The sequence below is a fragment of the Anomaloglossus baeobatrachus genome, chromosome 2 (genome assembly GCF_048569485.1).
Source record: "Anomaloglossus baeobatrachus isolate aAnoBae1 chromosome 2, aAnoBae1.hap1, whole genome shotgun sequence".
Taxonomy (NCBI): Eukaryota; Metazoa; Chordata; class Amphibia; order Anura; family Aromobatidae; genus Anomaloglossus; species Anomaloglossus baeobatrachus.
Genome location: NC_134354.1, coordinates 273,594,355 through 273,619,451, shown reverse-complemented (window position 1 = coordinate 273,619,451; position 25,097 = coordinate 273,594,355). Strand labels below are relative to the sequence as shown.

The window sequence follows — 25,097 nt, the reverse complement described above, 5'->3', positions numbered from 1 at the left end:
GCCCCCCACCCTGGTATATATGTCCCTCATCCTGGTATATACAGCGCTGGCAAAAATTAAGGGACCACTGCAAAATTGTCAGTTTTTCTGATTTTTCTCTTTATAGATATATTTTGGAGTGAAATGTAAATTGTTATTTTATTCTATAAACTATTGCCATGTCTCCGAATTTCTAAGCAATACATTTTGTATTTATTTTTTGAAACTCAGAAATGGTCAAAATAACAAAACAATGCATTTCTTTAAGAGCTCAAATAATGCAAAGAAAACAAGTTCATAATCATTTAGAAACAACAATACTAATAATGTCAGGAAGAGATTAGAAATCAATATTTTGTGGAATAACTATGATTTTTAATCACAGCTTTCATGCGTCTTGCCATGCTTTCCACCAGTCTTTCACACTGCTTTTGGGTGACCTTATGCCACTCCTGGTGCAAAAATGTAAGCAGTTCTTCTTTGTTTGATGGCTTGTGACTATCCATCTTCCTCTTGATTACATTCCAGAGGTTTTCAATGGGGTTCAGGTCTGGAGATTGGGCTGGCCATGACAGGGTTTTGATGGGGTGGTACTTCATCCACACATTGATTGACCTAGCAGTGTGGCATGGCTCATTTTCCTGCTGGTAAAACCAGTCCTCAGAGTTGGGGAACATTGCCTGAGCAGAAGGAAGCAACTTTTTCCAGGATAACCTTGTATGCGGCATGATTCATACGTCCTTCGCAAAGTTTAATCTGCTCAATTCCAGCATTGCTGAAGCATCCCCAGATCATCACCGATCCTCCACCAAATTTCACAGTGTGTACAAGACGTTGTGGCTTGTACGCCTCTCCAGGTCTACGTTTAGCCATTAGACGACCAGGTGTTGGGCAAACCTGAAAATTAGACTCATCAGAGAAGATTACCTTACTGTAGAAATTGGTCAGATTGAAGTTTGCGAAGGACGTATGAATCAAGGAGCATACAAGGTTATCCTGGAAAAACAGTTGCTTCCTTCTGCTCAGGCAATGTTCCCCAACTCTGAGGACTGTTTTTTGCAGCAGGACAATCCTAAAGTGACACATCAGATTTGAAAAATGAGGCTTGGTCATGAAAGCCAAAAGTGGCTTAGTCCTTAAAGGGGTGGTTCACTACTCTGCATTAGTAGCCACATCTCTGTAAAACTGATAGGGAAGGCTTTTTTTAAATACTTTGTTCAGCTAATTATGCCTATGATCGGTGCTATTGCGGTCTGCACATCCCCATGAAGTGACCACTCAACACTCCCCCCCCCCCCCCTTCCCGGGCTCTGTGACCTCTGGGATCCGGTGATGTCATGTCAATTTCTAGTTGACCTGACACCAGCGAGGCAGGCCCTAGTCTTCCTGAGTGACTGGGTTGTGCGTGGCGTTTCACCGCTCATCACAGCCCAGCGTCATAGCCCAGCATCTTGCGCGCACTCTCCTTCACTGCAGAACGCCCAAGCAGGAGCGATGCTGGGCTGTGACGAGCGACTCTGCCCACCGCCCCCAGTCACTCAGGGAGACTGGGGCCGGGCTTGGTGATGTCAGGTCAACTGGAACTTGACGTAACCTCACCGGATCCAAGAGGTCACAGAGCCCGGGGGTCACTTCATAAAGATGAGTGGACCGTGATAGCACCACTCACAGCAGAATTGGCTAAACAAGGTATTTAGAAAAAGCCTTCCCTATCCGTTTTACAGAGATGTGGCCACTATTGCAGAGTAGTGAAACACCTCTTTAAGGGGTAAGGAGTTGCCCTCTTTTTTCAACATTGTTAAATGTGGAGAAATATGTGTTAAAGAGCAGCTACAGGCAAGCACATGAAAGCTCAATCGTGTTTTAGAAAACATGGACAATTTTTTTTTTCAACGTAGATCATATTTTCATCAGTGTGACGTCCATGTGTGATCCGTTTTCGTACTACATTAAAAAGTACATGATCTTTTACAGTTTCTGATGTATATAATAAAAATGCATCCATAAAAATTGGATGTCACTTGGGAACTGTGTGTGTTTTTTTTTTGTACACATAAAGATTTTAACCCCATAGCGACGGCCTAACGTCTCAAGACGTCGGAAAAACAGGGTACTTATTCTGTTCCGACGTCTTGAGACGTCAGGCCGGAAAAAGCTTGTAGCGCCCCCCAGTGACGAAAAATCTCGGGGGTTTCAGCTACCGGAGGTAGCTGAGACCCCCAAGATTATGAATCGGGGTGTTTTTTTTGGACCCCGTTAATGCGATCGCCGGTATACACCGTATACCGGCGACAACATTAAAAAAAAATAAATGGCCGGTAAAATGGATTTATTTCTCATCTGACGTGATCAAACATGTCAGATGAGAAATAAATATGAGCCCTTAGTGCCCCCAAAGCCCCCGGTACCGGAGAGTCCCCCCACCACCCCTACCCCCCCTCCGGAAAATCCAAGATGGCGCCGACGCGCGCTGAAAACTCCCGCCGCCGCCGGCTCTGCACTCATTTCCCTCCGATCTGAAATGATCAAACATTTCAGATCGGAGGGAAATGTCCTCCTCCTGACCCCTCCTCCGGTCCACCGGAGATCTCTGGTCCCCGGAGCCCCCTCCGGTCTCCAGAGCCGCCTCCCCCCTCCCCCCTCCGGAGCGTGGAAGATGGCGGCCGCATTCATCCTGCACTTTCTGCCGCATGTGACACGTCACATGCGGCAGAAAGTTGTCCCCAGGTCCCGCCGTCGCCGTCGCCCCCCCCCCAGCCCCCGGTTTTACGTTACCTGGCTGCTGGTGCTCCTGCTCCGGCCCCGCGATCACAGCACGCCGCCTCCTTCTTGAAAGCTGACGGCGCATGCGCAGACAGCGGCTGTCAGCTGGATCCCTGCAAGCAGGGATCCTGCTGATGTCGCTACTGCACAGGCTACTGTGGACCGGGGGAGGGTGAGTGCGGTAATCTGCAGTCACACTCCTCACATGGAGAGACTGCTGTTCTAGAAAATGGGGGGTACGTTCTGTGAGCGTGCCCCTCATATTCTAGAATGAGGTTACTGCAGGTCACTCTGCCCTAGGTTGGACCGGGGCAGTGTGAGTGCAGTATTCTCAGATTACTGCACCCACACTGCTCATGGAGAGCTTGCTCTTCCAGAAAATGGGGGATACGTTCCCTGAACGTGCCCCCCATATTCTAGAAGATCCAGAGTCGGCGCGGGACCTCCAAAATGGATTACAGCGACCGAAATTTATTTATTTTCAATAAATTGGTAAAAGAGGAATGTTTCGGGGAGATTTTTTTTAAAATAAATTTTTTTTTTGTCTTTATTTTTTTCTATTACTTGACTGGGTTAGTAATGTCGGGTATCTGTTCAGATGCCGTGACATCACTAACCCCAGGGCTTGATGCCAGGTGACATTACAGCTGGTATCAACCCCATATATTACCCCGTCTGCCACCGCACCAGGGCGCGGGATGAGCTGGAGCGAAGCGCCAGGATTGGCGCATCTAATGGATGCGCCACTTCTGGGGCGGCTGCGGCCTGCTATTTTTAGGCTGGGAAGAGTCCAATAACCATGGCTCTTCCCACCCTGAGAATACCAGACCCCAGCTGTCCGCTTCACCTTGGCTGGTGATCTAATTTGGGGGGGACCCCACGTTTTGTTTTTTTTTTTAAAAACGCCTGGGGAGCCCTCCAAATTGATCACCAGCCAAGGTGAAGCTGTCAGCTGTGGTTTGCAGGCTACAGCTGTCTGCTTTACCCTAGCTGGCTATCAAAAATAGGGGGGACCCCACGTCGTTTATTTTAATTATTAATTTTTTGGGGGGCTAAATACAAGGCTAGGCACCCTTTAGTGCCACATGAAAGGCACTAAAGGGCGCCAGCTTAGAATATGTTATATATGTTTGACATCTATCCATTCATCCATTGTAGCATTTTAGGCTGTGTGCCCACGATCAGGGTTTGCAGCGTTTTGGGCGCAGAGTGTTTTCCCTGTGTCCATAACGCTGCATTGTGCAGTAGAAGCACAGTGGAAGGATTTTTAGAAATCCCATGCCCACTGTGCTTCTCTTCTCCGCAGCATAAACCGACCTGTGGCGCAGCTTCCCAAGCCTCCACATGTCAATTTATGCTGCGGAGATGAGTGTTCTCTGCAGGTAGCATAGAGCTCCACAGCGGCCTGAACCCAAATCGTGGGCATGGGCAGCTGCGTTCTCCCGTGGACAACACTCACATCTCTGCAGGAAGGCTGACACTGTGTACTAGACGCCGTGTCGCTGGATCATGACCACATAGCCTAAAAGTGAGACATTTGTTGCTACAGCAACATTTTTGTGAAGTACCTGTGGATTCAAAATGCTTACTATACTCCTGAATAAAATCCAGTTTCCAAAATGGGGTCACTTGTGGGGGGTTTCTAATGTATAGGTACCCAAGGGGCCCTGCAAATGTGACATGGTGCCCGCAATTTATCTCAACTTTTCCAGAATTCAAATGGTGCTCCTTCCATTCCAAGCCCTCCAATTTATCCAAACAGAGGTTTTTGGCCACATGTGGGGTATCCCTGTGCTCATAAGACATTGGATAAAAACCTGTTGGGTCCACGGTTTGTTGTTGTCTCTTGAAAAAGTGAGAAATTTGATGCTGAAGCAACATTTTTGTGAAAAAAATGAAAATTTTCAATATGGCAACCTAAGCTTATCAAATTCTGTGAAGTATTCGTGGATTCAAACTGCTCACTATACACCTAGATAAAAGCCTTGAGGTGTCTTGTTTCCAGAATGGAGTCACTTGTGGGGGACCGCCACTGTTTAGGCACCTCAAGGGCTCTCCAAATGCAACCTGGCGTCCGCTATTGATTCCAGCCAATTTTGCAGTCAAATGGCACTCCTTCCCTTCCGAGCCCTGCCATGCGCCCAAACAGTTGATTTCCACCACATATAAGGTATCGCCAAACTCAGGAGAAATTGCACAATAAATGTTATGCTGAATTTTTTCCTTTTACTCTTGTAAAAAAAAAAGCTACCTGGTTGAAATAACAATTTTGTGGTAAAATTTTATTTTTTTTTTTTCATGGCTCAACGTTATAAAATTCTGTGAAGCACCTGGGGGTTCAGGGTACTCACCAAACATCTAGATAAATTCCTTGAGGGGCCTAGTTTCCAAAATGGGGTCACTTGTGCGGGGTTTCTGCTGTTTAGGTACCTTAGGGGTCCTCCAAATGTGACATGGTGCCCGCAATCTTTTTCAGCCAAATTTCCTTTCCAAAATTCAAATATTGCTCCTTTCGTTCCAAGCCCTCCCATTTGTCCAAACAAAGGTTTCAGACCACATGTGAGGTATCACCGCACTCATAAAAAAGTGGTTAACAAACCTTGAGGTCAAATTTTTGGAATTACCTCTTGAAAAAGTGAGAAAATTGATGCTAAAGCAACATTTTTGAGAAAATTATTAAAATTTTCAATATGACAACGTAACGTTAACAAAATCTGTGAAGTACCTGTGGATCTAAAATGCTCACTATACCCCTAGATAGAAGCCTTGAGGGGTCTAGTTTCCAAAATGGTGTCACTTGTGAGGGGTTTCTTCTGTTTAGGTACCTTAGCGGACCTGTAAATGCAACATGGTGCCCGCAATCTATTTCAGCCAAATTTGCTTTCCAAAATTCAAATATTGCTCCTTCTGTTCCGAGCCCTCCCATTTGTCCAAACAGAGGTTTCTGACCACATGTGGGGTATCGGCGCGCTCATAAGAAAGTGGGGAACAAGTTTTGGGGTCCATTTTGTTGTGTTATTTCTTCTAAAAGTGAATAAATTTGGGTTAGAGCAACATTTTTAGGTAAAATTTAATTTTTGCTTTTTTTCATTCCACATTGCTTTTGTTCATGTGAAGCACCTGAAGGGTTAATAAACTTCTTGAATGTGGTTTTGAGTACTTTGGGGGGTGCAGTTTTTATAATGGTGTCACTTTTGGGTATTTTCTGTCATCTAGGCCTATTGAAGTCACTTCAAATGTGATGTGGTCCCTAAAAAACTGGTTTTGTAAATTTTGATGTAAAAATGAGAAATCGCTGATAAACTTTGAACCCCTCTAACTTCCTAACGAAAAAAAATTTTGTTCCCAAAATTGTGCTGATGTAAAGTAGACATGTGGGAAATGTTATTTATTAACTATTTTGTGTCACAGAAATCTCTGGTTTAACGGTATAAAAATTCAAAAGTTGAAAATTGCAAAATTTTCAAAATTTTTGCCAATATTCAATTTTTTTCATAAATAAACACAAAAAATATTGTCCTAAATTTGGTACTAACATGAAGTCCAATATGTGACGAAAAAACAATCTCAGAATCACCGGGATCCGTTGAAGCGTTCTAGAGTTATAACCTCATGAAGTGACACTGGTCAGAATTGCAAAATTTGGTCTGGTCATTAAGGTGAAAATTAGCTCTGTCACTAAAGGGTTAAATAAAGTAGAGCATGCTGCGATTATTTGTTTTTTCTTCTCAAGAAACTGTCTGCTTGATTCTCCCCTGCCTCTGTTCTTGTGTGTGTGTGTGTGTGTGTGTTACTAACTCCTCCCCCAGGATAGAATTCACAGGGAAGCTCCCCTTAAACATGTTTTTTTAGCTCCCCCTTCTGGTTTGGAGTTAAGTGTTGACTGCTGGTGCTACCTAGCATGGAAGACCCCCTTCTTGCTTCCAGGCATAGCATCACCCCCTGTGAGGAGGGCAACACTACTGTGGCAACCGGACCACTGGGGTGCCACATATTATATTAAACTGAGATAATGAAAATGCATATATTATAGGTGAAACTTATCTTTCTACAATAAGGGGAAATAATGACTATGCAATCGCCTTACAAATTAGTGTAAAAGTGAGTGCTGAATACAATAGCTACAGTGTGAATGTATGCACTAAAAAGTGAATAGCTTAATATAAAAAAATAAGAATAAATATGGATAGATAGAAAAATAAATACATATTAGTGTATGTATAATTACAGATACCCTCTCCCCCACACACTATACACGAAAATGACAATTGATATAAATATGGATATATTATAAATATAGACGTGCACATAAAAATGTGTATTCGCCAGAATACATATATATTCAAATACACATATATACACACACTTTTTGGGGGCACAATATAGTATAAGAGCCATTATTGTTAACAGTATATAATAGTAAAAGATAGATATAAATAAATGTAGACGAGCCCAATACAATTTAAATATAAAACATTTCTTTACAAAAGTATTTGTCTGTTGTTCTTGTTCCAGGGGCGGGGGGACAAACAAGCCGCGTCCGAAAATCCAGATACCGGCCGTCACCAGAAGACCACCAAATCCCTCAGCATCAAACTCAATCATCAACCAAGGTTAGTACATTAGGATATGAGAATACTAAAGAAAAAAATAATAAAAACAAGTGTTAGGCCCTGTGCGCACACTGCGTTTTTTGCCGCGGTTTTTGCTGCAGAAATGCTGCAGAAAATGTTTATAACCTTTCTGCAGTCCTTCCCCAGCAAAACATATGGGGAAAAAAATGCATAAATGCATTTTTTTTTACCTACAAGAATAAGCATGTCACTTCTTTTCCACAGGTACCTGCGTTTTTTGTCATCGATAATGGTAAAAACCGCAGGCACCAACCCGCGGAAAAAATCACAGGTGTGTTATTACCGTGTTTTTTGCCGCGGCTGCAGTATTCTGCCAGAGAGTGCAGATTTTTCTTAAAAAAAAAAAAAAAAAGTTATTTCTTCGGCGCTCCATTGGGAGACCCAGACGATTGGGTGTATAGCAGCTACTGCCTCCGGAGGCCACACAAAGCATTACACTAAAAAGTGTAAGGCCCCTCCCCTTCTGGCTATACACCCCCCGTGGGATCATGGGCTGCTCAGTTTTCAAGCTTTGTGCGAAGGAGGTCAGACATCCACGCATAGCTCCACTGTTTTTAGTCAGCAGCAGCTGCTGACTATGTCGGTTGGAAGAAAAGTGGGCCCATATGGGGCCCCCAGCATGCTCCCTTCTCACCCCACCTTTGTCGGGTGTTTGTTAAGGTTGAGGTACCCATTGCGGGTACGGAGGCTGGAGCCCACATGCTGCTTTCCTTCCCCATCCCCCCTGAGGGCTCTGGTGAAGTGGGATCTTACAGGTCTCCAGGCACTGAGACCGGGCTCCATCCACAGACCCAGAGAACCTGCTGGATATGGAGCTGAGTATCGTCAGGGACAGGGCCCTGCTACATTAAGGTACTCTGTGTCCCCGGACAAGCGCGCACACACATACCAACATTGCTGGGAGTGTTAGTGCGCCGGGGGCAACAGCGCGGAGCGCTCGTGCTATTATTCACTGCAGCTTAGCTGAGTGAATTTATGTATTGGGAACTGCCGCGCCGGCCGCTGCTGGGTGTTTTTTGCACTGTGGCGCGGCTGGGACTTGTGGTGCGCCGGGGACTTCCGCGCTGGCCGTGCACAAGGACGGCCGCGCTTATTACTCGAGTCCCCGGCTTTGCGGCCTAGTTTTCGTTTCGTTCCCGCCCCCAGCCCTGCCAGTCAGGAGAGTGGCGGGACGCTGTACAGAAAGTCAGCGCCGAGGGCTGGAGTCTGCTTTGCATTCTCCAACCCCCTTCACTGGACACAGTGGGACGCCAGTTTCCCGCTCTTCTCTGGGGCACGCCCACGGCCCGCCCCTCTTCTCAGGACGCCGGCAGCCATTCCTGCATGCAGTCCGAGCTGGGGAACGGAGACAAGCTCTGGGCAACCAGTCACAGGGCTCTGGCGACCACACACCCGCGTTATAGGCGGGCGGTAAGCAGCACCTGAAGTGCTGACCCCACTAAATACCGAAGTGTCCATTTATATTTTATGCTTGTATGCTATACACGGCACTGTAGGTCGCTATTTTTGGCTATATGCCCTCCTAGATGGCGAGATAACAGCAGCAAAAAAGCAACGGTGCTAAGGCACAGGCTTTCTATGCTGCTTGTATTGCATGTGCTGAAGTGTTCATTTGTACTTATGCTTGTATGTTATACATTGCACTGTACGGTCGCTACTCTTGGCTATATTCTCCTAGATGGCTGGACAACAGCAGCAAAAAAGCAAGGGTGCCAAGGCACAAGCTTTATAGGCTGCTTGTATTGCATGTGCTGAAGTGTTCATTTGTACTTATGCTTGTATGTTATACATTGCACTGTACGGTCGCTACTCTTGGCTATATTCTCCTAGATGGCTGGACAACAGCAGCAAAAAAGCAAGGGTGCCAAGGCACAGGCTTTCTATGCTGCTTGTATTGCATGTGCTGAAGTGTTCATTTGTACTTATGCTTGTATGCTATACATTGCACTGTACGGTCGCTATTCTTGGCTATATTCTCCTAGATGGCTAGAATACAGCAGCAAAAAAAAAAAAAAAGCAACACAGGCTTTCTATGCTGCTTTTACTGCATGTGATACTGTTCCACCGGCAGGTTCCACTGACCCCCATTGTGTGCAATGCTCCCCTGTAGCACTTGGTCAGCCGGGGTCTCTACTAGAGGTGGCCAAAGGAACCACCTGTGAACCCTGTCCAGGGACAGGGACGGAGTTGCAGTTTCGGCTGATAGATTATCATGGGATAGAGACTTTGCAGTCCAGACAGTCCATGGGCAATCTTGATCAATGCTCCCTGGCCACCCTCATTTGGAACATAATCAGTGCTCCGGGGGGGTCCCAGGCATTCCAGGGTAAAGGCTCTGACACGGACGACAGTCCCAGACAGCCTAAGCTAGCTCGCTGGGTGCGGCTCTCGGCTTCATCACTGGTCTGGGTCCCAGCAGGAGGACTCTCTGTATGATGAGGCAGACGTAGCTGATCAGGGCTTTGATCCTGACACCGCTCTCAATCCGGATACACCGGATGGTGACGCCATAGTGAATGATCTTATAGCGTCCATCAATGGAATGTTGGATATTTCTCCCTCAGCTCCCCCAGGGGAGGAGTCAGCTTCACAGCAGGAGAAATCCCTTTTCAGTATCTCATGCGTATAGTGAGTACTTTTCTGGCCACGCTGACTTCAGAGAAGCAGTTCAGAAACACCACGCTTACCAGATAAGCGTTTCTCCAAACGTATTAAGGATACACGTTATCCCTTTCCCCCCCAATCTCCAGGCTTGCGGCTAGATCCATAGTTGCAGTGGAGATGGGACTTCACTTAAAGATGCCATTGACAGACAGATGGACCTCTGGTTGAAATCTGTCTGTGAAGCTATCAGCGTGTCGGTTGCTCCGGCATTCGCAGCCGTATGGGCACTCTAAGCTATTTCAGCTGATCTTGCGCAGCTGGTCTTGAGCACATGTACATCTGTGCCGCAGGTGGTGTCCTTAACCTCGCAATGTCTGCATTGCGACTTACCCTATTAATGCTGTCCTGGAGGGACAGTCGAGGTTTCGGTCCTTCCCAGGCTCGGGCAGGTCCCAATTGTCCTCGTCCAAAAGGGCTCAAAAGGCTCAGAGGGGCTCAGATTCCGGCCGGGCTCAATCACGCCCAAGGAAGGCAGCCGGAGGAACCGCTACCAAGGCGGTCTCCTCATGACTTTCAGCTCTCTCTCTCCGCATCCGCGGTTGGTGGCAGACTTTCCCGCTTGGCGACATTTAGCTGCCACAGGTCACAGACCGGTGGGTGAGAGACATTGTGTCTCACGTGTACAGGATTGAGTTCTGTTCTCGTCCTCCGGCTCGATTCTTCAGAACTTTCCCACCCCCCCTCCGAGCCGATGCTCTTCTGCAGGCAGAAGGAGTGGTAATCCCTGTTCCTCTTCAGGAACAAGACACGGTTTTTCCTCCAATCTGATTGGGGTGCCAGAAAAGGATGGCTCTTCCGTTCCGTTCTGGACCTAAAACTGCTCACCAAGCACGTGAAGGCCAGGCGGTTCCGGATGAAACCTTCCGCTCCGTCATTGCCTCAATGTCTCAAGGAGATTTCCTAGCATCAATAGACATCAGGATGCTTATCTCCACGTGCCGATTGCTCCAGAGCACCAGCGTTTGCCACGTTTCGTTATTGAAGACGAGCATCTTCAGTTCGTAGCCCTGCCCTTCGGTCTGGCGACAGCCCTACGGGTTTTCACCAAGTTCAGGGCAGCAGTGGGAGCAGTCCTGCACTCTCAGGGTCACTCTGTGATCCTTACTGGGACGATCCACTTGTCAAGGCACCCTCTCAAGAGGCATGCCAACACAGCCTGAACGTGGCGCTGGAGACTCTCCAGAGTTTCGGGTGGATCATCAACTTTTCAAGGTTAAATCGGGCACCGACCCAATCGCTGACATATCTGGGCATGGAGTTTCACACTCCCTCAGCGATAGTGAAGCTTCCGCTGGACAAGCAGCGTTCACTACAGACGGGGGTGCAGTCTCTCCTTCAAGGCCAGTCACACCCCTTAAGACGCCTCATGCAGAGGCAGTCACTTTCGCGCAGTTTCATCTGCGTCCACTTCAATGGGACATGCCTTGCCAATGGGTTGGGGAGTCGACGTCCCTAGACAGGAACGTCTCCCTTCTCAGACGGTCAAGGACTCTCTTCAGAGGAGTCCATCCTTCAGATCAATGTTCTGGAAATCTGGGCAGTGTATCTTGCCCTGCAAGCCTTCCAGCAGTGGCTGGAAGGAAAACAGATCCGAATTCAGTCGGACAATTCCACAGCGGTGGCATACATCACCCACCAAGGCGGAACACGCATCGCCAAGCCTACCAGGCAATCCGGCGGATTCTGATGTGGGTGGAAGACAGAGCATCCACCATATCCGCAGTTCACATCCCGGGCGTAGAAAATTGGGAAGCAGACTTCCTCAGTCGCCAGGGCATGGACGCAGGGGAATGGCCTCTGCACCCAGAAGGGTGTCAGGCAATCTGTAGCCGCTGGGGGATGCCGGACGTCGACCTAATGGCGTCTCGGCACAACAACAAGGTCCCGATTTTCATGGCGCGGTCTCACGAGCAAAGAGCTCTGGCGGCAGGCGTCTTAGTTCAGGTTTGGTCGCAGTTCCAGCTACCCTATGTGTTTCCACCTCTGGCACTGTTGCCCAGAGTGCTACGCAAGCTCAGCTCCGATTGCCGCCGCGCCATCCTCGTCGTCCCAGACTGGCCGAGGAGGTCGTGGTACCCGGATCTGTGGCATCTCACGGTCGGCCAACCGTGGGCACTCTCAGACCGGCCAGACTTACTGTCCCAAGGGCCGTTTTTTCCACTGAATTCTACGGCCCTGAACCTGACTGTGTGGCCATCGAGTCCGAGATCCTAGCGTCTTCAGGATTATCTCAAGACGTCATTGCCACCATGAGACGGGCTGGGAAGCCGACGTCTGCCAAGATCTACCACAAGACGTGGAAGTTATTCTTATCTTGGTGCTCTGCTCAGGGAGTGTCTCCCTGGCCATTTGCATTGTCTCCTTTTTCCTCCCTTCCTGCAATCTGGTTTGGGAAAAGGTTTGTCGCTCGGCTCCCTTACAGGACAAGTCGCAGCGCTGTCGGTATTCTTTCAGAAGCGCCTAGTACGACTTCCTCAGGTACGCACGTTCCTGCAGGGGGATTATCACATTGTCCCTCCGTACAAGAGGCCGTTAGACCCATGGGATCTGAACAGGGTATTAATTGCTCTCCAGGAGCCGCCCTTCGAGCCTCTGAGGGATGTTTCACTTCTCGACTTTCACAGAAAGTGGCCCTTCTGGTAGCGGTCACGTCTCTTCGGAGAGTGTCCGAACTAGCAGCGCGGTCATCCAAAGCTCCCTTCCTGGTGTTCACCAAGACAAGGTAGTGCTGCGCCCGATCCCAGAGTTTCTCCCTAAGGTGGTATCCCCTTTTCATCACAATCAGGATATCTCCTTACCTTCCTTTTATCCTTATCCATTTCATCGATATGTAATGGCTTTGCATTGTTGGATCTGGTGTAGAGCACCCAGAATCTACTTTTCCCGCACGGCGTCCCTGCGCCGCTCGGATGCACTCTTTGTCCTTGTCACTGGTCAGCGCAAGGGGTCGCAGGCTGCAAAATCCACCCTGGCTTGATGGATCAAGGAACCAATCCTTGAAGCCTACCGTTCTACTGGGCTTCCGGTTCCATCAGGGCTGAAGGCCCATTCTACCAGAGCCGTGGGTGCGTCCTGGGCATTACGGCACCAGGCTAAGGCTCAGCAGGTGTGCCAGGCGGCTACCTGGTCGAGTCTCCACACCTGCACCAAGCATTTTCAGGTGCATGCCTACGCTTAGGCGGATGCCAGCCTAAGTAGATGAGTCCTGCAGGCGGCGGTTGCCTCCATGTAGGGAAGGGCTGTTTTTACAGTCCAAACTTGAGGTATTCATTTACCCACCCAGGGACTGCTTTTGGACGTCCCAATCGTCTGGGTCTCCCAATGGAGCGCCGAAGAAGAAGGGAATTTTGTTACTTACCGTAAATTCCTTTTCTTCTAGCTCCAATTGGGAGACCCAGCACCCGCCCCTGTTTCCTTCGGGATTTTTGGTTTGTTCGGGTACACATGTTGTTCATGTTGAATGGTTTCAGTTCTCCGATGTTCCTTCGGATTGAATTTGTTTAACCAGTTATTGGCTTTCCTCCTTCTTGCTTTTGCACTAAAACTGAGCAGCCCGTGATCCCACGGGGGGTGTATAGCCAGAAGGGGAGGGGCCTTACACTTTTTAGTGTAATGCTTTGTGTGGCCTCCGGAGGCAGTAGCTATACACCCAATCGTCTGGGTCTCCCAATTGGAGCTAGAAGAAAAGGAATTTACGGTAAGTAACAAAATTCCCTTCTTCCCAAGGCCCTGTGCCCACACTGCGGATTTTGACGCATATATTTAGAAATCTGCAGCAAAGTCTGCATGTCCATTGTGAAGCCAGCAAAGTCTATGAGAATTCAGAAGTGCTGTGCCCACGTTCAGTATTTTTCCCTTGTGTATTTGGTGCAGATTTCTTTTTTTCTGCACCAAATCTGCACAAAATAAGCAACATCGGCACAGCACTTCTGAATTCTCATACTTTGCTGGCTTCACAATGGACATGCAGATTTTGCTGCAGATTTCTGAAAATACGCGTCAAAACCACACAGCGTATGGACTAAAGCGGGCTTTACACGCTACAACAAATCTAACGATGTGTCGGCGGGGTCACGTCGTAAGTGACGCACATCCGGCATCATTAGTGGTGTTGTAGCGTGTGACTGCTACGTGCTATTGCGATTGAACGTAAAACCATTCATCACATACACGTCGTTCATTTCCTTAAAATTGCACGTCGGGTTGTTCAATGTTCCCGAGGCAGCACACATCGCAGTGTGTGACACCCCTGGAACGAGGAACAGATCTTACCTGTGTCCCGCCGGCAATGCGGAAAGAAGGAGGTGGCCGGGATGTTTACGTCCCGCTCATCTCCGCCCCTCCGCTTCTATTTGCCGGCTACCGTATGACGTCGCTGTGACGCCGAATGTCCCTCCCACTCCAGGAAGTGGATGTTCGCCGCCCACATCGAGGTCGTAAGGACGGGTAAGTACGTGTGACGGCAAATAATCGTTTGTGCGACACGGTCAACAAATTGAACGTGCCGCACATACGATGGGGGTATGTCACATCGCATACGATATCGTATGTTATACTGTAAGGTGTAAAGCAGGCATTAGGGACAAAATGTAGAATTGGTGGAGGAAGGTTGAACCAGATGGACCTAGGTCTTTTTTCAACCTATGTAGCTATGTTCTCTAAACCTGATCTTCATCTTGCATGTAGTCATTGCGATATAGAGCTTACCGCACGGGCATGTAACATGGTACAGCACACCTTTAGAGGCACATGTCATGAGGAATTTTGTAAGTTCGAGTCCCATCAGCATTTGTAAATTCCTTACATTTGATCAAGTTGCTGCCGGCCTTGCAAAGACCACATGGGAAGAAACCAGGTGGAATTGATGCATTGTTAGATTTTTGTACTGGCTCTTTACTATGAGGTTTTGCAAATTCTTTGCCCTTTTAGCAGTTATTAGCAGTCTTTTTCTCTTTAGAAAAAAGTGCAAGTACAGAATAAACTTGGGTAGCTACAACCTTGACCCATAGGGGTATAGGCTTTTTTTTTCTTATAGATACAATGGATACAGAAAGTATTCAGACCTCTTTAAAATTTTCACTCTGTTTAATTGCAGCCATTTGGTGAATTCAAAAAAGTTCATTTTTTTTCTCATTAATGTACACTCTGCACCCCATCTTGACAGAAAAAAAAACAAATGTAGAAATTTTTGCAAATTTTATAAAAAAAGAAAAACTGAAATCACGTGGTCATAAGTATTCAGACCCTTTGCTCAGTATTGAGTAGAAGCACCCTTTTGAGCTAGTACTGCCATGAGTCTTCTTGGGAATGATGCAACAAGTTTTTCACACCTGGATTTGGGGATCCTCTGCAATTCATCCTTGCAGATTCTCTCCAGTTCCGTCAGGTTGGATAGTGAACGTCGGACAGCCATTTTCAGGTTTTCTCCAGAGATGCTCAATTGGGTTTAGGTCAGGGCTCTGGCTGGGTCGGTCAAGAATGGTCAGAGTTGTTCTGAAGCCACTCCTTTGTTATTTTAGCTGTGTGCTTAGGGTTATTGTCTTGTTGGAAGGTGAACCTTTGGCCAAGTCTGAGGTCCAGAGTACTCTGGAAGAGGTTTTCTTCCAGGATATCTCTGTACTTGGCCACATTCATCTTTCCTTCAATTGCAACCAGTTGTCCTGTCCCTGTAGCTGAAAAATCCCCCCCCCCCGACATAATGCTGCCACCACCATGTTTCACTGTGATTAGGTACCTGTATTTCTTTATCGTTCCTATGGGAGACCCAGACAATGGGTGTATAGCTTCTGCCTCCGGAGGACACAAAAAGTAATACACTCAAAAGTGTAGCTCCTCCCTCTGAGCTTATACACCCCCTGGAGAACCAGATCTAGCCAGTTTATCGCTTTGTGTTCAGGAGGCATACATCCACACATGCATTCTCATCTGATTTTTGATTTTTGGAAAGAGTTTGAAGAAAAGCAGGTCCAAGTCTGGACCCCCGGCAAGTCCCTTCTCACCCCACTGTGTCGGCGGTGCTGTTAAGGTTGATTCCAAGGCTGGAGCCTTACATGCCATGCTCCTTCACCATCCCTCCTGGGCTCTGGCTTGAAGTGGGAGCCAGCACGGTTCTCCATGCTTGGCAGGAGACCGGTCTCCATCCGCAGCCCTTCAGGATCCTGCTGGACCGGAGCACTCATCCCCAGGGACTTGGAACCCTGCGTCTCAGCAAGCTAAGTACCTGAGACGTTTATATATTGGGGGTCCCTGTACTTTATTGTTGTGGGAGAGTGTGCTGAGTGAGTTTTATGACATTTCCGGCGGGTTCTCTGGCTGTCGCCTGAGAACCGCGCCGATGGTGCCTGCGCGCCGGCCGCACCGCTCAAATTTAGGCCCCGGCTTCGCCGGAGGCCTAGTTTCGGTTTCACTGCCCTCGCATGTCATTCATGCAGAGGGACAGCGCGGCTCCGCCCAGCGGCCGTTCTGCACAGGGGAGGGACACTCCTCACTGAGTACATGTCTCCTCCCCTGTAAGTCTCTATGGCCCTCCAGATCCCGCTCCCAGAGTAAGTCCCGCCCCCTCTCTTCGCTCCGGCGGCCATTTTCTCAGCGTTTTCCCTGCGATCAGCACTGGTCTGCAGCATCCCTGCTGAGGTGCTTGGGGGTCCGGGCTTTGGGATCTGGAGGGCACACAACACCGCTCCAGCGGTCTGGTAAGCCACAACCTTTGGTTGTGGACCTCTGTATATACTCTCTGGGGGTCATTCTGGCAGAGCCCCCACTCCAACAGCATGTCGCACACGAGGAGCAAGGCTCCAAAGCTGTATTCAGTATGCACTGCATGTAAGCTCCTACTGCCTGAACCGAGCACCTATCCACATTGTGATGCCTGCTCTAACCTGACGATGCCTCAGCCTGGAATCGCACCCCCAGTGGTCTCTCCGGCTGCTCCGGCTCCTGTGGCTGAACCCCCGGCTTGGGTAGAATCCTTATCTAGGTCTATCTCCCAGTCTTTTGCCGACTCCATGGACAGCTGTCCAGGACTTTGCTGAACATGCATCAGCCCCCTTCACAGGGTGCCTCTGCTGCTAGGGCTCTCTCAGCGGAGCTCACAGAGGATTCCTCATCTGGTCACAGACCCCGTCCTCCTAAGAAGAGACGCAGGGCTCCTTCTCCTTCCTCGTCCCGCGGCTCTGTTTCAGAACCTGACTCGTAGGACGAGGAGGATGCCTTTACAGGGGGCTCGGAGGCTAACTCCATGTGCCCCATTGATCTGTCCGAAAGTGACTCAGATGTTAGTGATTTGATTGCGTCCATTAATTCTGTACTGGATCTCAATCCGCCAGTATCAGAGGAGCAACCCTCTCTGGCAGAAAAGCACCAGTTTACCTCGCCTAAGAGGACAAAGAGTGTGTTCTTTAACCACTCCAGTTTTCAGGCCGCTGTGACCAAGCCTAGGGCCTGTCCTGACAAACGCTTCCCAAAGCGTGGTTCTGATGACCGTTTTCCCTTTCCACCTGAGGTGGTTAAGGAGTGGGCCAGACAGATTTTTTCTGTCAACTCCCCCCTGCTCCAAGGCCGCCGCCTTCTCTCAGGCCGTGGCATCCTTGCAGGCCAACGGAGTAATTGTACCGGTTCCCGCCCGGGAACGGTTCAGAGGTTTCTACTCAAATCTCTTCCTAGTTCCCAAAAAGGACGGTTCCTTCCGGCCCATCCTGGATCTCAAGCTTCTCAACAAGCATGTTCAGGTGCGGCATTTTCGCATGGAGTCTCTGCGCTCAGTCATTGCCTCAATGACCCAAGGGGATTTCCTGGCATCCATCGACATCAGAGATGCCTATCTGCATGTGCCAATTGCAGTTTCACACCAGCGTTGGCTACGTTTTGCAATCGGAGAGGAACATTTCCAATTCGTGGCTCTCCCCTTCGGGTTAGCCACGGCCCCTCGGGTAATCACCAAGGTCATGGCAGCAGTGGTTGCGGTTCTGCACCTCCAGGGGTTGGCAGTGATTCCTTACCTGGACGACCTTCTAGTCAAGGCTTCATCCAGCGCAGACTGTCAGCGGAGTGTCTCGCTCACTCTCGCCACTCTAGCCCAATTCGGGTGGCTTGTCAATCTGCCCAAATCCACTCTGACTCCGACCCAGAGGCTCACGTACCTAGGGATGCAGTTCGAGACTCTGCCGGCACTTGTGAAGTTGCACTTAATCAAACAGCAGTCCCTCCAACTGGCGGTGCGCTCTCTGCTGCGGCCCCACCGTTATTCCATCAGGCACCTGATGCAGGTGCTGGGTCAGATGGTGGCGTCAATGGAGGCTGTTCCCTTTGCCCAGTTCCATCTGCGTCCACTGCAGCTGGACATTCTCTGCTGTTGGGACAAGCGGCCTTCCTCCTTGCACAGGTTAGTGGCTCTTGTATTAGTTAGTGGCTCTTCTTGTTGTATTGATGGGACTTTTTGCCAGGAGATTCAGATTTGGTGCAGGAATATGGTGTATAAATTTCAGGATCAAATCTGCATCTCTTGGCAAAAAAAAATTTAAACGTGCAAAACTGTACTGTGAAAACCAGCCTATAATTGTTGTGCATAGGAGACTGTGATTTCTGCTGTATACAATACTGTGGTCTTCTAAATAAGAGTACGTGGTAATCCAGCACCCGTAGTCCAGTCTTCAGTGAATATTAAGACATCCTTTATTCACAAAACATGTTAAAAACATACATGTTTAAAATCAGAACAGCCTTCAGCGTTTCAAGTCATAGAGACCTATGAGTAACATGTATGGATTTAACATGTTTTGTGAATAAAGGATGTCTTAATATTCACTGAAGACTGGACTACGGGTGCTGGATTACCATTTAGGCTAGGAACGCACTTTGCGTTTTTACCTGCGTTTTAGGTGCTTTTTGGCTGCGTTTCGAGAAGCACCTTTTTAATGCCAAAATGCATGCGTTTTGGTTTCCCAGCCAAGTCAATGTAAAATGTTGATTTCTTCGGCGCTCCATTGGGAGACCCAGACGATTGGGTGTATAGCTACTGCCTCCGGAGGCCACACAAAGCATTACACTAAAAAGTGTAAGGCCCCTCCCCTTCTGGCTATACACCCCCCGTGGGATCACGGGCTGCTCAGTTTTCAAGCTTTGTGCGAAGGAGGTCAGACATCCACGCATAGCTCCACTGTTTAGTCAGCAGTAGCTGCTGACTATATCGGATGGAAGAAAAGAGGGCCCATATAGGGCCCCCAGCATGCTCCCTTCTCACCCCATTCCTATTGGCGGTGTTTGTTAAGGTTGAGGTACCCATTGCGGGTACGGAGGCTGGAGCCCACATGCTGCTTTCCTTCCCCATCCCCCTGAGGGGCTCTGAGGAAGTGGGATCTTACCGGCCCCCAAGCCCTGAGGCCGGGCTCCATCCACAGACCCATGGAACCTGCTGGATATGGAGCTGGGTACCGTTCAGGGACAAGGCCCTGCAACATTCAGGTACTCTGTGTCCCCGTATGGACAGGCCGCGCACACTCCAGACTTGCTGGGTGTGCTAGTGCGCCGGGGACAGTAGCGCTGCGCGCGGGGGTTACAGTCACTGCAGCTTCTCTGAGGGACTTTATGTGTTGGGGACCGCCGCGCCGGCCGCCCCTGGAGCGGCGGCGCGGCTGAGACTTGTGGTGCGCCGGGGACTTCGCGCCGACCGGACGGCGGCGCTTATAAATCTAGTCCCCGGCTTTTGCGGCCTAGCTCCGCTTCGTTCCCGCCCCCACCCTGTCAATCAGGGAAAGGGAGAGACGCTGTTCTATAGTCAGCGCCGAGGGCTGGAGTCTTATTTACATACTCCAGCCCTCTCACTGGGCACAGTGGGACGCAAGTTTCCCGCTTTTCGTCTGAACACACCCAGGGCCCGCCCCTCTCCACAGGACGCCGGCAGCCATTCCTGCATGCAGTCTGGCTGGGGAACGGACACAGGCTCTGGGAGACCCAGACAAGGGATTCGGGCGACCACACACCCGCGTTAAGCGGGCGGTAAGCAGCACATTAGTGCTGGCCCCACTAGTGCCACAGTGTTATATTGGTGTACTTTTTTCTCTGTACCATATATATATATATTTTGCACTGTAAGGTCGCTTCTTGGCTGTATACCCTATATTGCTCTGAGGAGACAACAACTTGTCATCCGCAAAACGCAAGGGTGCCAAGACAAAGGCTGTATACGCTGCTTGTGCCGCTTGTGGGGCTGATCTACCGGCAGGTTCCAATGACCCCCATTGTGTGCAATGTTCGGTCCCTGTGCCACTTCGTCAGCCGGAGTCTATGGTGGTAGTGGCCCAGGCAGAGTCACCGGTGAACCCTGTTCCGGTGACGGGGACAGAGTTTGCAGTTTTTGCTGACAAGATGTCTGTGACTATGACAAAAATCCTAGAGACCTTGCAGGCCAGGCCAGTTACTCAGACCATGGACACTGCTGTGTCAATGTTCCCCGGTCCCCCTCAGTTGGAGCTAATCCGTGCTTCTAGGGGGTCCCAGGCATCTCAGGCTGAAGGCTCTGACTCGGATGACAGTCCCAGGCAGCCTAAGCGAGCTCGCTGGGAGAGACCCTCCACGTCATCATGCTGGTCAGGGTCTCAGCGAGACGAGTCTCTGTATGATGAGACAGAGGAGGGTGGTCAGGAGTCTAATCCTGAGACCGCTCTCAATCTGGATACTCCTGATGGTGACGCCATGGTAAATGACCTTATAGCGGCCATCAATAGACTGTTGGATATTTCTCCCCCAGCCCCTTCAGCAGAAGAGGCAGCTGCACAGCAGGAGAAGTTCCATTTCAGGTATCCCAAACGTAAACTGAGTACTTTTCTGGACCACGCTGACTTCAGAGAATCAGTCCAGAAACACCATGCTTATCCAGACAAGCGTTTCTCCAAACGTCTTAAGGATACACGTTATCCCTTTCCCCCTGACGTGGTCAAACGCTGGACCCAGTGTCCAAAGGTGGATCCCCCAATCTCCAGGCTTGCGGCTAGATCCATAGTTGCAGTGGAGGATGGGGCTTCACTTAAAGATGCCAACGACAGACAGCTGGACCTTTGGTTAAAGTCTGTCTATGAAGCTATCGGCGCGTCGTTTGCTCCAGCATTCGCAGCCGTGTGGCCACTCCAAGCTATTTCAGCTGGTCTGGCGCAGGTGGACTCTGTCATACGTCCATCAGTGCCGCACGTGGCGTCCTTGACCTCGCAAATGTCTGCGTTTGCGACTTACGCTATCAACGCTGTCCTGGACTCTACGAGCCGTACCTCAATGGCGTCCGCCAACTCTGTGGTTTTGCGCAGAGCCTTGTGGTTAAAGGAATGGAAAGCGGATTCTGCTTCCAAAAAATGTTTAACCAGCTTGCCATTATCTGTAGACAGACTGTTTGGTGAGCAATTGGCGGAAATCATTAAACAGTCCAAGGGTAAAGACTCCTCCTTACCCCAGCCCAGATCAAGCAAACCTCAACAGAGGAGGTGGCAGTCGAGGTTTCGGTCCTTTCGAGGCTCGGGCAAGGCCCAATTCTCCTCGTCCAAAGGGACTCAGAAGGAGCAAAGGAGCTCAGATTCCTGGCGGGCTCACTCACGCCCCAAGAAAGCAACCGGAGGAACCGCTTCCAAGGCGGCTGCCTCATGACTTTCGGCCTCATCCCTCCGCATCCTCGGTCGGTGGCAGGCTCTCCCGCTTTGGCGACATTTGGCTGCCACAGGTCAAGGACCGGTGGGTAACAGACATTTTGTCTCACGGGTACAGGATAGAGTTCAGTTCTCGTCCTCCGCCTCGGTTCTTCAGAACTTCCCCACATCCCGACCGAGCAGATGCCCTTCTGCAGGCAGTGGGCTCTCTAAGAGCAGAAGGAGTGGTGATCCCTGTTCCTCTTCAGGAACAAGGGCAAGGTTTTTACTCCAATCTCTTTGTGGTTCCAAAAAAGGACGGCTCGTTCCGTCCTGTTCTGGACCTAAAACTGCTCAACAAGCATGTGAACGCCAGGCGGTTCCGGATGGAATCCCTCCGCTCCGTCATTGCCTCAATGTCTCAAGGAGATTTCCTTGCATCAATAGACATCAAGGATGCTTATCTCCACGTGCCGATTGCTACAGAACACCAACGTTTTCTACGTTTCGTGATAGGGGACGACCATCTTCAGTTCGTAGCTCTGCCATTTGGTCTGGCGACAGCCCCACGGGTTTTCACCAAGGTCATGGCGGCAGTGGTAGCAGTCTTGCACTCTCAGGGACACTCGGTGATCCCTTACTTGGACGATCTACTTGTCAAAGCACCCTCTCAAGAGGCATGCCAACTCAGCCTGAATGTTGCGCTAGAGACTCTCCAGACTTTCGGGTGGATCATCAACTTTTCAAAGTCAAATCTGTCACCGACTCAATCACTAACGTATCTTGGCAGGGAGTTTCATACTCTCTCAGCGATAGTGAAGCTTCCGCTGGACAAGCAGCGGTCACTACAGACAGGGGTGCAGTCTCTCCTTCATGGTCAGTCGCACCCCTTAAGGCGCCTCATGCACTTCCTAGGGAAGATGGTGATGGTCCCTTCACCCGGACGTGTTTCAGGAAATCTGTCGCCGCTGGGGGGTGCCGGACGTCGACCTAATGGCGTCCCGGCACAACAACAAGGTCCCGGCCTTCATGGCGCGGTCTCGCGATCAAAGAGCTCTGGCGGCAGACGCCTTAGTGCAAGATTGGTCGCAGTTCCGGCTCCCTTATGTGTTTCCACCTCTGGCACTCTTGCCCAGAGTGCTACGCAAGATCAGATCCGATTGCAGCCGCGTCATACTCGTCGCTCCAGACTGGCCGAGGAGGTCGTGGTACCCGGATCTGTGGCATCTCACGGTCGGCCAACCGTGGACACTACCAGACCGACCAGACTTACTGTCCCAAGGGCCGTTTTTCCATCGGAATTCTGCGGCCCTGAACCTGACTGTGTGGCCATTGAGTCCTGGATCCTAGCGTCTTCAGGATTATCCCAAGGGGTCGTTGCCACCATGAGACAGGCTAGGAAGTCCACTTCTGCTAAGATCTACCACAGAACGTGGAGGATTTTCTTATCCTGGTGCTCTGCACAAGGAGTATCCCCCTGGCCATTCGCGTTACCTACTTTTCTTTCCTTCCTGCAATCTGGGTTGGAAAAGGGCTTGTCGCTCGGCTCCCTTAAAGGGCAAGTCTCGGCACTATCCGTGTTTTTTCAGAAGCGTCTAGCACGACTTTCTCAGGTGCGCACGTTCCTGCAGGGGGTTTGTCATATCGTCCCTCCGTACAGACGGCCGTTAGATCCATGGGATCTAAACAGGGTACTAGTTGCTCTCCAGAAGACGCCTTTCGAGCCTCTGAAGGATGTTTCACTTTCACGACTCTCACAGAAAGTGGCCTTTCTGGTAGCGGTCACGTCTCTTCGGAGAGTGTCTGAGCTAGCAGCGCTGTCATCCAAGGCTCCCTTCCTGGTGTTCCACCAGGACAAGGTAGTGCTGCGCCCCATTCAGGAGTTTCTCCCCAAGGTGGTATCCTCTTTTCATCTTAATCAGGATATTTCCTTACCTTCCTTTTATCCTCATCCAGTTCATCGGTATGAAAAGGATTTGCATTTGCTAGATCTGGTGAGAGCACTCAGAATCTACATTTCCCGCACGGCGCCCCTGCGCCGCTCGGATGCACTCTTTGTCCTTGTCGCTGGTAAGCGCAAAGGGTCGCAGGCTTCCAAAGCCACCCTGGCTCGATGGATCAAAGAACCAATTCTTGAAGCCTACCGTTCTGCTGGGCTTCCGGTTCCATCAGGGCTGAAGGCCCACTCTACCAGAGCCGTGGGTGCGTCCTGGGCATTACGACACCAGGCTACGGCTCAACAGGTGTGCCAGGCAGCTACCTGGTCGAGTCTGCACACTTTCACCAAACATTATCAGGTGCATACCTATGCTTCGGCGGACGCCAGCCTAGGTAGAAGAGTCCTGCAGGCGGCAGTTGCCTCCCGTAGGGGAGGGCTGTCTTTGCAGCTCTAACATGAGGTATTTCTTTACCCACCCAGGGACTGCTTTTGGACGTCCCAATCGTCTGGGTCTCCCAATGGAGCGCCGAAGAAGAAGGGAATTTTGTTACTTACCGTAAATTCCTTTTCTTCTAGCTCCTATTGGGAGACCCAGCACCCGCCCTGTTGTCCTTCGGGATTTTTGGTTGTTTTCGGGTACACATGTTGTTCATGTTGAACGGTTTTCAGTTCTCCGATGTTACTTCGGAGTGAATTTGTTTGAACCAGTTATTGGCTTTCCTCCTTCTTGCTTTAGCACTAAAACTGAGCAGCCCGTGATCCCACGGGGGGTGTATAGCCAGAAGGGGAGGGGCCTTACACTTTTTAGTGTAATGCTTTGTGTGGCCTCCGGAGGCAGTAGCTATACACCCAATCGTCTGGGTCTCCCAATAGGAGCTAGAAGAAAAGGAATTTACGGTAAGTAACAAAATTCCCTTCTTTCCGACTTAGCGTTTCTAAACGCAGATTTAAATTTGCATATTTTGATGCAAAAACCATGCGTTCAAAGGAGCATGTAGCTGTTTTTGCCATTTTCGGTGCATTTTGCTAACATTGGAGTCAATGAGAAATGGTAAAAACCAAGATTTCTTCAAATTCCTGCGTTTTACCTGCTTTTTCATTGCAGAAAGCATGCGTTTTGGACTACCAATACGCATGCTTTTTGATCATTAAAATAATTATTTCATATGTCCCTTTACACACATACATAGTCTGACAATTTAAATTAAGGAAATTAATACTTTATTGCAATTTTTCCATAAAATATCATATTACCGCAATAATTTAATGAACATAATTTAATGTCATGATTTTTTCTATGATTATAGATTTGATTCTTTTTTTACCATTTTTTCAAAGATTTTGACTATTTAACCCCTTCACGACCCTGGACGGATCTATCCGTCCAGGATCGTGTCCCGTTAAGCCCCGCCCCCTGCCGCGGGCAGGCGGCGTGGATCGGCACACATATCAGCTGTTTTCAACAGCTGACATGTGTGCCTGCTAGCCGCGGGTGGAATCGCTTCCACCCGC

The 25,097-nt window shown here is 49.5% G+C and overlaps 1 protein-coding gene across 5 annotated transcripts in view; it reads left to right on the top strand.

The window, feature by feature from the left end:
• LOC142289838 (centromere protein C-like) overlaps positions 1-25,097 on the top strand; it is a 246,824-nt gene that overhangs the window by 122,294 nt on the left and 99,433 nt on the right. For all 5 annotated transcript variants that reach the window (XM_075333780.1, XM_075333776.1, XM_075333777.1 and 2 more), the window contains one exon: positions 7,258-7,355. In XM_075333780.1, the coding sequence (XP_075189895.1) occupies positions 7,258-7,355 (98 nt within the window). The remainder of the gene's footprint in view (positions 1-7,257; positions 7,356-25,097) is intronic.